Source organism: Habropoda laboriosa, unplaced genomic scaffold (genome assembly GCF_001263275.1).
Source record: "Habropoda laboriosa isolate 0110345459 unplaced genomic scaffold, ASM126327v1 scaffold212, whole genome shotgun sequence".
Lineage (NCBI taxonomy): Eukaryota > Metazoa > Arthropoda > Insecta > Hymenoptera > Apidae > Habropoda > Habropoda laboriosa.
In genome coordinates this window covers 1359203-1375745 of record NW_017100509.1, presented here as the reverse complement: position 1 = coordinate 1375745, position 16543 = coordinate 1359203, and the positions used below count along the sequence as shown (strand labels likewise).

The 16543-nt window shown below is 42.9% G+C and overlaps 3 protein-coding genes across 3 annotated transcripts in view; all 3 read left to right on the top strand.

Moving 5' to 3' along the window:
* The window catches only part of LOC108576172 (tubulin polyglutamylase TTLL4-like), a 218403-nt gene extending 206598 nt beyond the window's left edge, over positions 1-11805 (top strand). The window contains exons 5-6 of the mRNA XM_017939116.1: positions 8767-8823; positions 10068-11805. Of these exons, the coding sequence (XP_017794605.1) occupies positions 10090-11805 (1716 nt within the window). The 5' untranslated portion in view covers positions 8767-8823; positions 10068-10089. The remainder of the gene's footprint in view (positions 1-8766; positions 8824-10067) is intronic.
* On the top strand, positions 3901-4539 carry LOC108576206 (enhancer of split mbeta protein-like). The gene has a single exon (XM_017939153.1). The coding sequence runs from the start codon at positions 3901-3903 to the stop codon at positions 4537-4539; it is 639 nt and encodes a 212-aa protein (XP_017794642.1).
* Positions 11806-13329: 1524 nt separating the features above from the next.
* LOC108576171 (tubulin polyglutamylase TTLL4-like) lies at positions 13330-15075 on the top strand. The gene has a single exon (XM_017939115.1). It carries the CDS (start codon positions 13330-13332, stop codon positions 15073-15075), a length of 1746 nt encoding a protein of 581 aa, XP_017794604.1.
* Positions 15076-16543: the final 1468 nt, after the last annotated feature.

Genomic DNA, 16543 nt, shown 5'->3' with positions numbered 1-16543 from the left:
ATTTTGTGGGATATCTTAGTATTTTTTCCATAAAATTGCGTATTCTCGCACTGAAATTTTCAATTTAAAAAAAAAAGGGGGGGAAACAGTGCGGATCTTAATATTTTTTGCATAAAATTGCGTATTTTTCGCACCTCGATCTTCGATTCTTGACAAATGGCGAAAAATACGATACATATCTGTGAAAATGTATGTAAAATAAGACTGAATAATTCTTTCAAAATCTCAATTTCGTGACAGCCGTTTAGGTCTGCTTCACACACCCGGTGTGCCTTAACATTCTTGAAAGGCAGTGTACCCGCACACGTAGTAATTTCGGGGGCTTTCGCGTCAAGTGTGGAATACTCGAGATGCTTTTCGGTAGATTAGTAGGACGGTGATTTGGTAAAATATCGCGAGTAGAAATTATTGCTTGTCCCTTCAGAAAGAAGGGGGTAATTTACGCAGCTCGGTTTCATACATTTTTTGGCCACGTTCAATCCTGTAATTTGAATACTGGGATAATCACACATGTACGGAGACAGTTTGCAGTTTTTTGGGAAATTAGCAGGATGGTGATTGAGTAAAATATCGCGAGCAGAATTTATCGATCGTACCCTCAAAAAGATGGGCAAATTTATGCACGTCAGTTTCGTACATTTCCTCTTTTTATTTTCCACAAAAAGAACATATTGAACGCGCCAAAAATTCGTCGTAACAATTGTGAAACAGAGAGATAATTCCGTAATTCATTTCTCACACTTTCGAACGTTCATCGATTACGTCGATACGTTGATCGATTAAAATTTCCAATAAATTCGACGAATTCGAAACGTCATTCACACACATAAAATACACTCGGTCGAACCAATGGCGGTGTATACGACAATAATAAGAGAATTACGATTTAATTACCGATTTATATTCACGCGTAATCGATACGTAACACCGAGAGGTTCGTTATTGCCTAACTTCGATACCGATTGGAGCTCGGCATTGCTGTTCGGAGTAAATGAAAAAAATCGAATGTTTTACGTGTTGCAACGCGATATTTCTTGCGATCCAAGGATTTGACGAGTTAATTATCGCATTGGAAGGTAGTCGCTGTCGAAGAAAATGGATCTTTTCGTTAACAGATGCGCAACACGGATACGAGAATTTTTTTTAATTAACCTGCAGCGAAAGCGTTTTCGTGAAAGTCACGAAAAATTGGCTTCTCTCGCGCCAACAGTTGACGTATATCTGCGGTGTCGTCGGCGGTTCATTAAACGCTACCGATGTTTATTAATCATTCCGATGCTACCTGCGATCATCCTCAACCGTTCTCTTTGCTTTTTTCATTTTTTTTTTTTTCGTCTCGCAATAACCAGACGATTGCTCGTTAAAATTGTGGAAAAGTAATGCAAGACACACATCCGCGAATGTGCAGCATCCTGTTTCGTGTGCGTGATTTGCACGAACACACGTGTCACTCCTACACACGGTTTTGCGCGGTATTATCAGATTCAGCAGCCGGAAAAAAGCGTTTCACAAGTTTCTCTCTCTATCTCCGGAGGGATATGAAAGTCAAAATGTTTTATTCATGGGTAACGATCTTAAAAATAACCCGGCTAGTTGACAATTTAAAATGTTGATACGAAGAACACGTTGCACAAACACCTTGATTGCGTTTTGTGGGAAATATGCGGCGGAAATGCACGCGGAACGTGGCGTTTCACGGTGGAATATTTATTTGGGGGAAAGGGAAATCGATTTTTGTTCGATTTTGGGAAACTGTATTATTCGTTCGATATTATGGCTCGCCTGCTTATTTATGTACAACGTCAAGAGATTTTTTCCAAAATTTTCCTTTTTCGATTGGGAAAGATTGGGATCTTTAGGATCGCTTTGGTAGAAACGTTAGGAACTTGTGTGCAATATCTAAAAATAGGAAACTGTTTTGTTAAAATTCGAAGTGGATTTTTTATTGAAATTTCACGGTTGCCTAAGCTGCTTTAAATAGAACCCGTATTTCAACTTTGACATAGGCAGCAGAGGCGTAATGAGATAAATTCACCAGCTCTGCTGCTGCATAATTTTATTGGAATATTTATTAATAAGAGATATTTCCTTGCGTTACGACACTGCGTCGACCAGTTTCTCTGGGAAATCAAAGATACGTGCTCGTATTTGATGCATATTAATTTGCAAATTTTGCTGGAATGGCTGAGATACGAGGTATCGTTAAATTTATGTTTTCACTTTAATTCCTTGTATTTCATATCGTCAGCAATATTTCTGTAACTCAGAAACTTTTTAACAAAAAATTTCACTTCTCGTCATCTCACTTTTTGTTGTTTGATGGAGCCGTAATTAGCTATTTATGCCACAGAATAAATAAAAAAAAAGGTTTAATTGTTGGAACTACTTCAAGTACAATGCTGTCTCGTGTTTGAGACCTGACGACTCTTTGTTCCGTTGTAAAATTAGACTAAAGTTGCCTTTCCTGCAAAACGAAGAATTCTCAAATTTCAAAATCCTCTCTCAAAAAAAAAAACTGGCCACTCGAGACAACTTCCAATTTTATCAATTCCCAAAATTTTCAAAATTTCGTCAAAAAATCGTGTAAAAAGAAAGAGAACCCGCTCTCAATTCTCCCAGCTCACAATCCAAAAATACCACTCATCAACGTCCCCGAGCCGTTTACGAAATGGATTCGTCTGGTGGCTGAAATCTCCACCGACATCTCTCAGCGCTATCCAAAAGAGTGGCCGCGAACAAGGACAGTCGCGCGCGCTGGCTCGCGATAGAATCGCCAACGATATCGTTCTCCCGACGAAGGAGCACAGAGGCTCGAACAAAAGCGACGAACAAGAGGAGCGGGTTGGTGAAGCAAGCAACCAAGACAACAACGAACGAACGAACGAACGACGAAGAAGAAGAAGAAGAAAAGGGTACAAGCGGAAGAGACGAGAAAGAGAAAGAACGATCGCGCGGGTCGCCCTCGTGCTAGTCGCGCGTCATGGCGTGTGCTCGCCGCTTCTTTTTTCCCTTCGGCTTGACTCCCCTTCTCTCCCCCTCCTTTTCACCACGCAGCCACGGTGATGTGGGGTACGCAGGGGTAAGAGTAGTAGGAGAGAAGCAGAAGCAACGACAGAGCGGCAGCAGAACCGAGAGAATCCCCATTCTCTCCTCTCCGCGAAGCGGAGAGCCGTGCAGGTGTGCACGAAAAGGTCCTCTCCCGCGCGCTCTGGCACCAACCGAGGGGCCCCCCTGAGCCACTCGAGCGAGCACGCACGAACGCACACACTCTACCTTCCGCAGACAGAGAGAGCAGCGAAGACAGAGCAACAGAGGGAGACAGGGTGAGACGCGTGGAGGGAACCTGTGCCGGGCCCAACGAGCCCCCGATCTGTGGGAACTGTTCGGCCCGCGAGCTTCCCACGATACGCTCCGGCTGCTGGCTGGCTGGCTATATGCACGGCCTGCGCACGGTTTACTCCTGCGTCTCTCCCCCCTCCGTCCGTTCCCCTCTCTCCCCGCTGCCGACACCCTTCGTCCCCTCGAACGGTCCCCGTAACGCACGGAAGGGGCATCGCGGCGGGACTGTCGGGTGGGGGGGAATCCGTGGAAGGTATAAGTATGCCGGTCGGTCCCCACCAGAGATTCAGAACCGTCGTGAACACGGTAGCGAATAGACACTCTCTCGGCACTCCGAGAAACGCACACGAGTTGTTACACACATACTCTAGACCTTTTGACTGTATATCTTTTTGGACACGCATACTTCGTTATTCTGTCTGTCATATCTCGTTACTTTTCTTCGGGAAGATCTCGAGATTCTTCTCTTACGATAACGTTCGAGGGAACTATTCACAAGTTTGTGACAAGTGGCAAGTGAAGAAGGAGTCTACCTGTCTGTTGGCAATCTGGTAGAGAATAATGGCGCCGCACACGAGCTACGCGCCTGTCGGCGGTATGGAGTACGAGGAGCCAGTGTCGAGGACTTATCAGTACAGAAAGGTGATGAAGCCGATGCTGGAGAGGAAGAGACGGGCAAGGATCAATCGTTGCTTGGACGAGCTGAAGGATCTGATGGTGACGGCGCTTCAAGCCGAAGGAGAGAACGTGGCTAAGTTGGAGAAGGCCGATATCTTGGAGCTGACTGTTCGTCATCTTCACACGCTCAGAGCTGCCAGAAGACTGACTTTGACACCGGAGAACAGCTACGCGGATCGATTCAGAGAAGGATTCACCCAGTGCGCGCAGGAAGTGTCCTCGTTTCTCTCCACTCCTGTCGCCGCTGCTGTTCATCCTGCCGCTGGTGCACAGTTGATGAGACACCTCGGTGGCTGTCTTCGACGACTCGAGGGACCGGCTAACAATTCCGTCGCAAACACGAACACAGCGTCTACCACGGTGAACGCTGTTGGAAAAACGACACCAGCTGTCAGTCCAGCGACAAACGTGATGGTCAACGTGCCGCAGAACGTTTACACACCGCCCCAGAGTCCTGTCAGCGTGGCAAGTTCCTCCGGAGAGTCCAGCGAATCGTCGAACGCTGTCTGGAGACCGTGGTGATTATGGAAAATACCAAGAGTTTTCCCCCGTTGAGATATAATCGAAGAATATCCATGTTCGAGCGCGCTCTCGCGCTGTTCCTTCCTGGCGGAGAAGCTTCCCTGGCTGAAGGGAAATGCGAAAACAGCGAATGGGAGGGAAAACGACGAATCATTGTCTTCCATATGTTGAAAAATTGTCAAGTCTCGTTTCCTCGAGGCGTGTTAATTCATTTAGTAGATCGATAACGTTTGTAAAGTAATTAATTGTATCATCGGCACTTCTTTGTAATTTTTTTTTCTGTAATTTCGAGGAGATCTTCTTTCTTCTTCTTCTTCTCTCATCTCACTGTATGTAAATAGGTGATGAAGCTTTAAGTGACACGTCTGTGATAGGGTTCAATTTTGTACCTGAGATAACTATATTCTCGTAAAGTAGAAGGATTATTATTATTATTATACATATAGATTTTAATTTGTTATGTTTAAGAGGCAGATTTTTTTTTAGACGTAACGAGACACGCGGTGGTTTTGTTAAAACCGCATGTCACACCTCGTGCAGAACACAATAAACAGATTTGTTTTAATCACAGCCACTGAAATGTTACTCGGCCACCCATTCATCCCCTATTCGCCCTTTCAGTCTCTCGTTCCTCCTTTCATTGTCTATCCGTTCAATTACAAATTGACGTTCTTCTATAGAACTGTCCTAATTAGAAGTGCAACAAGAAAGTACGAAATCTTTGAATTAGAATTTGAACGAATATTTTCTAAATAAATCGATATTAATTATTTATCAATTCTCGAATTTTAATCGACTAAAATTTAACGTACAAACGAAAACTTAATAGATTTGATCTACGATTCACAAAAAAAAAAAAAAGAAAGAAAAATCATCGCACGCTGCATGATTTCTCGCCACCTCGTTAAGTTTCGCAATTTATACACCAATTACAAGTGTCCAAAGCTCCGGCAGCGAGGCATAAAAAGAGAATTTTCGAAGGCATAAAAAAAAGGACGGTTCGAAGTGAACAAGAAGAAGGAACTTAATGGAATAATTCATCTTTTAAATCATACCCCTGGCTCGCTGTAAATTTCAACGAAACGCCGGCTGAAAAGTTCATTTTAATTTCCAATCTCGAGGAGGGGGCACGAAAGGTATCGAAGTGCCGTACGCAAGTTGCGATATATTAACAGGGGGGAAAAAAGGGGACAGGACACTTCGATTGTTGAGAACAAACACCTGTCATCGTCGATCTCGATCCGAACGATGGAAAGCAGCCCTCGATCCCAGTTGCATTTACACCGGATACTTTTCTCCTTTTAGTCTTCTCGGCTCGCGTTAAATCAATTCTGCGGGGAAAAAAGCGTGGTTCCTGTGATAACCTAATTTCAACGGATCGTTGATTCGTTGTATTTTCAGCAGCGTCGATCGATCGGATTCACAGACTCGTGTCCGGTGGAGGAACAAAGATTCGTTGATCGAGAGAAGTAGCTGATCCACGAGAGATAAATAAGAGAGTCGGAGTTTTGGGGAAGATCGATGTTGTAAATTGTTACCACTTGACGTTAATCCATGCATGACGAAGATTAAATGCATGAAATTAATTTCCATCCGTCCTCGTGTTATTAATGACCGCAACTTCAGGCATTTTCGTAGTTGCGCTATGTAGCGAGCTTCGACGATGGGTTGAATTGGCGAATGTGGATTATTGTGCTTCGTCGATGGTTTTCTTTAAATTGGCACCGTGGAGATTGTCGTGTGACAGGTTACGGGATTTCTTATTTTAGTACGATACGATATTTCTGACGATTGCTTTCGGAAATGCAAATTTTCAAAGAATTTCGTCTCTTAATTCGAAAGTTTCACTTTGAAAGTACGACGAATTATAGGAGCGATTAAACTTCTTTGAGAAAAATATGCTCCTTTGTAGCAATATTAATTTCATTCAATTATAGGAGCGATTAAACTTCTTTGAGAAAAATATGCTCCTTTGTAGCAATATTAATTTCATTTAGCCAAAAGTTTGGAATCACCTCCCACTTTTCATCAATATTCCAATATTCCAGATTTCAAGTTTATCTCAATTCTAAATTTATCAATTTATCTCATATCAATCGATTCGAACGATAAAAAATTCTCAGGAAATTTTTGTGTAAATTGTAATGCTCGGTGATTCCAAACTTTCGGCCGGTAGTGTAACACCGTGGAAAACAAGAATAAGTGAATTTCACTCTGAAGATATCAGGAATTACAGAAGTAATCGAAGCTCCCTTAGAAAAGTGATCTACTTTGTTACAGTATTAATTTCATTTCATACGATACTGCAATACCGTGGAAAACAAGTACAAGTGAATTTCACTTGGAAAATATCACGAATTACAGAAGTAACCGAAGCTTCCTTAGAAAAGTAAGCTCTTTTGTAACAATATCAATTTAACTACACGTAATAATACAATTAAAATCAATAATAAGTGAATAATAACGTATAATAATCATTACTCCTAAGAGTAATCAAGTAGAAACTGACGAAAAAATCTTTCCCATCTGATCGTCTTCGTTCACCAAATTTTAATCCGTTCGCCGTAATAACAGATCATCGTCGTCCGACAAGTTTCCAATCTCCAACTCCGAAAATCACTGTACGTACCATTTACCTCGTACATCCTCGAAATAAAGTCCTCATCGAGCACGAACAAGCGTCGAATTCGAAGTCGAAACGTGTTTCTCACAGGCGTGCAAGGTATTCCGAATCAATTTTCCCGCGAATTCTTGTCGACGCGCTCGACGTGCGCGCGCATCGAGTTCTGATTTATCCCTATACTTGGTTCCACGGCCGGTGCCATAAATTACAGATTACCAAGTGCATCGAGGATCGGGCTGTTTCATGGCGACCGATTAAAAACTGTAATGACGCGACGCGGAGCGCGCAGATGTTTTTTCATCTCGGAGAACGATGGAAAAAACGATCGCGGCGGATGATTGCGGTCGCGTCGAATTTGCAAGCAATCATCAAAGGTTTGCCTCGTTAATGGCGATCGATCAAGGAACCGTCGATCGTGAGAGATGCTTTCGCACTTTTTTTCCAAGCTTTCCCGCGACAACTCGGCCCTCGCCGACGTTATTTTACGTAATTAGACGGTACCGCAACCGCGTTGCACGTTGTACTACGGAAGTTGCCACGCTTATTTTCGTCCTTATTTTTCCTCCCTTTTTCTCTCTCTCTCTATCTCTGTCTTCGTTTTTTCGTTTCGTCACTTTTATTACAGGTTCGATTTCCGATCGATCGATAAACGGCGAACGGAACGCGAGCGCACCTCGTCTTCGTGAAGAGTTTCTCGATCGTATCGCTCTGGTGTATTAAAGCGAAAGAGTTATTTTAATTAACCGGTTCGCGCGTCGTTTGTCTTCATTGCGGAACTCGAGCGAACCGATACGGTACGCCTCGTTCACGTACGATTTTCATCGGAGATAATTCGATTATATGCCTGATCAAGTTCGCTGATTTTTCTGTAATTTTCGGGAAGATTTGACGGAGCTCTCGGGACACGCGGTGAAAATGTACCGATTGAGTTATTGGGATTTTTAATTGATTGAGATACCCGAGCTGTCAGATCGATTACTGTGAAAATTAGCGAAGCTTGAGAAATTCGCTTGAACTGCAGCAGCTCCTTGTATTTTTTAAAATGGGGGGAAATTTGTACTGATCTTAAGTCGAGAAAATAAATCAATGAAAATTAATTTTCTTCTCTCCTGAAAAATTAAGTTCTCTAAAAACGATGATCTATTGTAAAGTACAGTGTTTTATAAAAGTAGCCCGATAAAAATGAATATTCACACAAAATTGAAATCTTTGAATGTGCAAACTCTCCTCGCATTTTTTTGATTAATCGTTACAATTACTTTGCCATGCATTAAGTGACACTTATCACTAATCACTAAACTGCGCAATTTTCACGCATTCTTGGGAAATTTGCACGTAACGAACAAAAATTCATAAACAAACTCAAAATGTAGTAATAAAACAATTGCCTATCTACCTTCTGTTTTTTATCATATTCACAAAACTCTGAATTTGCTGCCAATCTTCTCCAAGTCACATAAAATATATCCATCTCTAACAACAACCGCCTGAAATTTTCCAAACAGCCCAATCTACGTATCTCTCCATCTCTTTATCACAAGCAAATCAATTCGGCGAATCGAATCGAATCGAACTAACAAAAGAACCTTTTGTTTCTGTTACAGGTAGCCTCGACTCCGTCCGCAGAATGCTGACAGCTGCCGTTTACGTAATTTAAATAGGTACGTGGACATGTTGTGGGAAAATTGGTTAAACGGGCCGATAACGCGTGCATGAAAGCCTTAAAGATATTTAAAAGCTTATAAACGATTACCCCCGCGCGCGATTCAAGCGAAAGATAAACTTTCTCGACCGGAATATTGCTCATTAAGCGGCAGTGTTTAAATGCGGCCGATGCATCGATAAACAGTTTTACGAGCTGCCATCGTTTAAGGGAAATTATAAGGATATCTGGTTCGGCGTGCATGAAAGCCGGGTCGTTTAATATCGAACAGTGCCACGCATGACTTTGTATGTTGTGTCGCGTGAAAATCGAACGCGGATTTCTCGGCTCGATTCGTCCCGGATTGATATTTATTGCACAGCCAGTTTGGTACGGTTTTTTTTTTTTACAGTTGCTCTTCGTCGCGTCTGCCACTTTCAGCCTTTTTTTCCCCCCAGTTCTTAACACGATTATTCACATCGAAGAATTTTTTGGAAATTTTCTTTTCACCAGAATCAATTTCTTCGGTATTTATATAGCCACCCTATTGTTTAGGGAATGTTCGTTTTATCAACAGAGCGAAAACTAGAAATACCGAATTTTAGTAATTTTTTTAACGTGCAAAGAAGAAGAACGAGTTCATTTGTCGCACTTTACTCGCCGAATGAAACACTGTCAGCTGCTGCACGGATTCGTGATCTTATCTTGGTAATATTAACACTTTACCGACCGGTAACGGTTGAACTTTCTACGCACTTTCGACCGGTCACTCGGCCACAGATACATCGGTGACACCGGCTCTGTTTAGACTCTAGGCTATTGCGCGGGAATATACGCGCTTTTTCTTATACCTGTAGAAATGTTAAATCAAACTTTGACCGGTTAATAGGCTATCGGTCGGTAAGCGTCGGCGAAAAAAAAATGGATTAATAGGCTACCGGTCGGTAAGCGTTGGCGGCAAAAAGCCGATTAATAGGCTACCGGTCGGTAAAGTGTTAAAATAAAAAATACAAAAATCTGAAGAAAATAGAAATCTCACTTTCCACGAAATTTGAACGGAAGTTATCGATACTCGTTCGACGTATCGTCGATATATCTCGAGACAGGAGTGTATCGTTTTATAGGTTGGATTAATCTCGTGACACAATGATCACGTCACGGCGAAAGTGAGAAAATGATCGCCGACACGTTGCCGTGTTTCAAATCCTCGCACAATCCCCACCTTCCCCCTCTCGAGCTAAATCTAAACCTGTTCCACGATAGATGTTACAGAGTGTCCACCAGGATGGACTTAATCGCCTACTATCAACACCACGAGATCGCGAGCGTGGAGAACAGCATCGAAGATGGTGACCTGGAGGGCCAGAACGAGGACGAAGAGGAGGAGATTCTCTCGTTCATCGATATCGATCGACGTCTCTTGACCATAGATCAGCTGACGTCGAACGGCGGCAGCGACAAGAGGTGCAAGATGCCGTTCAGGAGAAGCTTGTTCGCGTACGTGGCGCCTTACATCGCGTTCCAGTCGTTCGACAGCAAAGGGCCGATACTCCCTTACGAAGTAACCAAACACCTGAAGTGGCGTTTGAGCACGATCACACCATTAATCGTACGTCGTACATTGGTCAACTCAGGTTTTCGTCTGATGAAGAAGTGTCAGGAGTGGTGCGGCACTTGGGGCAAGCACATGAAGTCGCTGGGCTTCAGATCGTTGAAGGAGTCGCAGAAGATCAATCACTTTCCGGGAACGTTCCAGATCGGTCGGAAGGATTGCCTCTGGTTGAATCTCAGCCGAATGATGATGAAGCACGAGGCGAAAGAGTTCGGTTTCGTTCCGAGGACCTACGTGTTGCCGCGCGATCTCAGCTGTTTCCGTCAAGTGTGGAAGAAGCTGGGCAGCAAGGCGAAGTGGATCGTGAAACCGCCCGCCTCCGCGAGAGGTACCGGGATCAAGGTGGTGCACAGATGGTCGCAGATACCAAAGAAACGCGCGGTTGTCGTGCAACAGTACTTGTCCAGGCCTAAGTTGATACGCGGCGCCAAGTTCGACTTGCGCCTCTACGTTCTCGTCACCAGCTTCAATCCGTTGAAGATCTACATCTATCCGGACGGTCTGGTGCGTTTCGCCTCGGTGAAGTACAACGACGACATAAACTACCTCAGCGATCGATTCATGCATCTGACCAACTACAGCATCAACAAGACCAACTCTACGTACACGAACAACGACTGCGCGGACTCGTGTACGGGGCACAAGTGGGCGCTCAGAACTTTGTGGTCTTACCTGGAGAAGGAGCAGGTGAACGTTTCGAAGCTGTGGACGACTATGAAGGACATCGTGGTGAAAACTATGATAGCCGGTGAATCGTCCATCTCCTCGTTAACGAAGGCTAACACGTCGTCTAGATACTGTTGCTACGAGTTGTTCGGCTTCGATATCCTCTTGGACGAGAATCTGAAACCTTGGCTCTTGGAAGTGAACATCTCGCCTGCGTTGCAGTCTTCCTCGACGCTCGACACCGCTGTCAAGGGACCGCTGATCAAGTCTGTGTTCAACATAGCCGGTTATCAACTGCCGAACACGCTGTCGCCGGAGGAAGCCGAGAAATTAGCACAAAGGTACCAATTGGACGCGGTCTGTCAGGACTACAGGCTGCACAAGACCGCGCTCAGCTGTCAGGAACGGCAGAAACAGTCTATGTACGCGAATCTGAGGAATCGCGAGGACTATCTCGACGATATCATCAAAGATCTAACCCCGGACGATGTTCGACATCTGATCACGTACGAGGACGAGCTCACGCAGTTGGACACGTTCGAGAAGATCTTTCCTACGTCTACTAGCTACGAGTACCTGCAGTACTTCGAGGTTCCTAGGTACTACAACATGCTGCTCGACGCATGGGAGATGAAGTACGCGGAGAATCGTTCCAAGGGGATCATGAGATTACAGAAACTCTGCCAAAAGAAGTACCATTTGGAGCAGCAAATGGTATTTTAGGTGACTGTGTTCGTTTAGGGACCTAAGCCTCTGATTTATCAATGTTGTTCACGTGAAGCTCGTCAAGCGAGGCGGTAATTCTCGCGTGTCGTGAAAAAGGAGAAGAAACATGTGAAGTCTTTTCTTTCTCTCTCTCTCTCTCTCTTTCTCTCTCTCTCTCTCTCTTTCTCTCTCTCTCTCTCTCTTTCTCTCTTTTTCACGTTTTTTTCTTTTGTCACGCACACTGTACCTAAAACACTTTGTCGTATACGGAATCATCGTCGGGAGGAGACTGTTCCGGAAAAATGCTCTCGCGTCATGTGCCTCTTTCACGGTTGTGCAAATTTTACTTTTAAAATGTATCGAATTCTTTTCCTTTGGCTTAATAAAATCATTTTACAACGGAGGAAACGATCCAGCTATGGTTTTTTTTTTGTTTTTTGCTTTCTTTTCGGAGGAAGTTTGGAGGAATGTGGACACACAGCCAGTGGAGACGACAGGTTTGTAGAACTTTTGTATGGTTTTTTTTTTGTAATACTTGTTATTTATGCCAGCCCATGAAGAATGTGTTTATAGAGCGGTCGATTAACACGTTCAGCGTCGAGAGATGTTGTGTTTAACGTGACAGGGGATATTTAATAATAGAGAAATTTAACACTTGCTCATATCGAAGCAAATACCATTTATTTGCAAGTCCAGTTGCGACACGGAACGTGTTAATAATCGCTAGACAGTTGAAAAGACGATGCTTGTTCAAATTTGTTGTACATATTCTATATTTTTGCAAATTATATTAAAGAAAAATAGGACGAAGTAAATCGATCGTTATTCTAGCATAATTGATTCCATTGTTATCAACTACTGTGCCTCGTACGTAAAACAACTTTCAACTAACACCGCAACGAACAGAACACGTTAATCCGATAATTTATTACTTTATTTTCTACAACAAATGGAATTCGTAATACTCGTTTGTCAATTACATCGAACGCTGCACATTGTAAAATCCTCTCTGATTTCTAAGTAGCAAAATAAAGCGAAAAAATAAAAAAGCGACGAACAGTTCGAAAACTACTCATGTGTGTATGTGTTGATTCTCCGAATTACTTCCGTCCGTAAACCAACAAATTACACACCAAAGAAATACGCATTGTCGATATGCGAGAGACAATCGAGAAACTCTTCGAACCCAAAAAAAAAAACAAACATAAAATAAAAAAAATTCCACCGAAACCGACGTATAATTGTGGCGACTTTTTCCCGACATTAAAATACCACTCCTTCAGTCGACCACTTTCCAAATTCACCGGGCGAAGAAAAGCTGTCACGTCTGAAAATGGCCACGGACCATACGATTCCCCCAAAACACGATAATCGAACGGCGAACAATTACACATCTTCAAGCCTGTACCCCGCCGTTCGAAAGTACACACTCGCCGAACTTCGCCACTTTTTCAACCGTCGCGCTAACCTCTACTCCCCATACTTTCGGCCAAATACCACAAATTCCCGGTGTAATTTCACTTCGACACAAAGATCAGGACAATGGCGAACCGTCAGCCGAGACCGAAAAGGCGAAACGACCCGGCAAAAAGTGTCATTCAGTCGTATCGAGACTCGTGCACGAGTACCCGCTACGGCAAATTATCCACGAATTATCGCTACGACGATGACGAAATGTACACGTACATCGAGATCACCGAACGTCTGATAATCACCGGTCACGCGGCAGATCGTTGTACGATCCACGATCCGGTCGGCTCCGGTGACAAAAACTTGACTCTGCCAATGCGCAGGAGCCTGTTCGCACATGTGCCGCCGTTCATCATCTTTCGGGACAACGGAACGTTCGAGCTACCAACGGAGATCACCAAACACCTGCTCTGGTGGCAGGCAAAAACCTCGACGCCGCGAATCGTCACTTCGATGGTTCGAAAGTCGGGATTCAGGACCACCAGCAGGTCGACGGCGAACTGGTGCGGGACTTGGTGCAGCTTCTCCGCGTACACGAAGCTGAGACGCACGAGAAACTTCTCGAAGGTGAACCATTTCCCGAGCAGCGTCGAACTAGGCGACAAGATCTCGCTGTGGAGGAATTTCCGGAGGATGAGAAGGAAATTCGGTAGGAAACACTTTGATTTCATGCCGCTGACGTTCATCCTGCCGGAGGACAGATGCAGTTTGAAGAGGTTCATGCAGAGGAACGGTGGATTTTGGATCGTCAAGCCGCCGAATTCTTGCGCCGGCTCGGGAATTAAGATCGTGTCGCATTTCTACGAGATTCCTCTGCTTCGGTCGCTGGTGGTTCAGCGTTACATCTCTTGGCCTAAGTTGATCAACGGTATCAAGTTTGATATAAGGTTGTACGTATTGTTGACGAGTATAGACCCTTTGAGGATCTACGTGTATAACGAGGGTTTGGTTAGACTGGCTACTATTAGGTACGTCAATCACGTGAGCACACTGTCAGACAGATTTATGCATCTGACTAATACCAGTGTGAACAAAGTTAGCCCAAATTTTCAACCCAATGACGATCCGAATAAGTGTAAAGGTAACATATGGTCGCTGAACTGTTTATGGAAGTATTTAGCTGTGGAAGACGTGGACACTCTAGAAATTTGGACGAAAATTAAGGAAATTGCTGTGAAAACGGTGATCTCAGCTGAGCCATTTTTGCTGAAAGCTTGGAAGAAGACTTCTATGTCGACGTACAATTTCCATCAACTTTTTGGCTTCGACGTTCTATTGGACAGACATTATCGACCCTGGCTGCTAGAAGTGAATCATTTTCCCTCCATGATGCCTGATACGCCGTTGTGCAGGCTGGTTAAACGGCAATTGGCCAAGGATTATCTGAACTTGGTTGGATTTCACGTGCCTGATTTGTTGAGCGGTAAGGAATTGAAGATCCTCAGGTTGATTTACAAGGAGAACGCTGTTTGCTACAATCGACACTTGTACACGAGCGTGTTGACGTGGGAGGACAGTAAGAAGCAGCGCGATCTTCTGAAGAGGAGCAACAGGAAGCATTACTTGAAATCGATCCTGAAGAACCTGACTCCCGACGACGTGAGAGTTTTGATAAGGCACGAGGACGAGATCACGCGGACAGGACGTTTCGAGAAAATCTTCCCGACGTGTAACACGTACAAGTACTTCGATTTGTTCGAGGAAGTCAGGTACTACAATCTGTTGTTGGACGCATGGGAAAACGAGCACGGGTATAATCGATCCCGTGGCATCGAGAGGCTGAGGAAACTTTGCAGGAAGAAGTACCATTTGTCTTGAGAACGATGCAACTGTCTGGTAAGAAGTATCGAGGTAATATCTTTATCGTGGATTCTCCGTATGTGAGAGTACGATAGAAGGAGGATTAGTGGACTTTTTTACAACTCGTGAGTGATATGGCTTTGGTTGAAGATGAAATTAACAAGTTTCCGTGAAAATAGAAGGAAGTATTTTGTTACGAGGGGTGTGTTTGTTAAGGTGAATCTAGATAGGTCGTTTATTATTTCAGTTTACGATTACGATATTGGTTGGAGTGAATATTGTTCATTTTATGTGAAACGTAAAGTGAAGGGTATTATATGAATAAAGTGATTCATAGTGTAAAATATTTTCTATAGATCGTAGAAAATTTACGCATATTTAGAAGGTAATTCGAGGTGTATCAGATGTTAGATATACCAGGAGACTTTTTATTTCTCGGTTTGAGAAAATTATTTGATTAGGTTAGTAATATTTGGATTTTAGGTTAGATTAGAAAAATTTTACTATTTCAAGAGGTACCGATTACGTTTGTTATGACTATGTTTATAATAAAGATACTGTTAGATAAGTGAATGAAGAGACGAACGCTTGGTGTGCTAAGTAAGACAGTATATAAATAAAAATCTGTGCAGTTTCAGCTCTAAGTTTTTATTTCACCGAATTAGAGGAAACTGGAAAGTTTGAAAATTATTAAAAATCTTTAAATTCGGGATCGTTGTCAAAAATTAAAAATCTTCAAATTCAGGATCACTGTCAAAAATTAAAAATCTTACAATTCAGGGTCGTTGTGAAAAGTTAAAAATCTTCAAATTCAGGATCATTGTCAGAAATTGAGAATCTGACAATTCAGGGTCGTTGTGAAAAATTAAAAATCTTCAAATTCAGGATCATTGTCAGAAATTGAGAATCTTACAATTCAGGATCACTGTCAAAAATTAAAAATCTTCAAATTCAGGATCATTGTCAGAAATTGAGAATCTTCAAATTTAGGATCACTGTGAAAAATTAAAAATCTTCAAATTCAGGATCATTGTCAGAAATTGAGAATCTTCAAATTTAGGATCACTGTCAGAAATTGAGAATCTTCAAATTTAGGATCACTGTCAAAAATTGAGAATCTTCAAATTCAGGATCATTGTGAAAAATTTAAAATCTTACAATTCAGGGTCGTTGTGAAAAATTAAAAATCTTACAATTCAGGGTCGTTGTGAAAAATTAAAAATCTTCAAATTCAGGATCATTGTCAGAAATTGAGAATCTTCAAATTCACGATCATTGTCAAAGTGAAAAAAAAAAATAAAGTATCGTCGAGACATTCCGTGGAAACGAATGGGTATTTTCGGAGAAATCCAGGCATCAAAGTCGGTGCAAGATGATCAGAAATGATCGCACGTAGGCGGCTATAGTCGCGCGTAATTGGAACGGAGAGTAGACCTTCGAAGAGTTAAACAGTTTCACGGCTATAACAGCGCCGGGTTTAATAAAT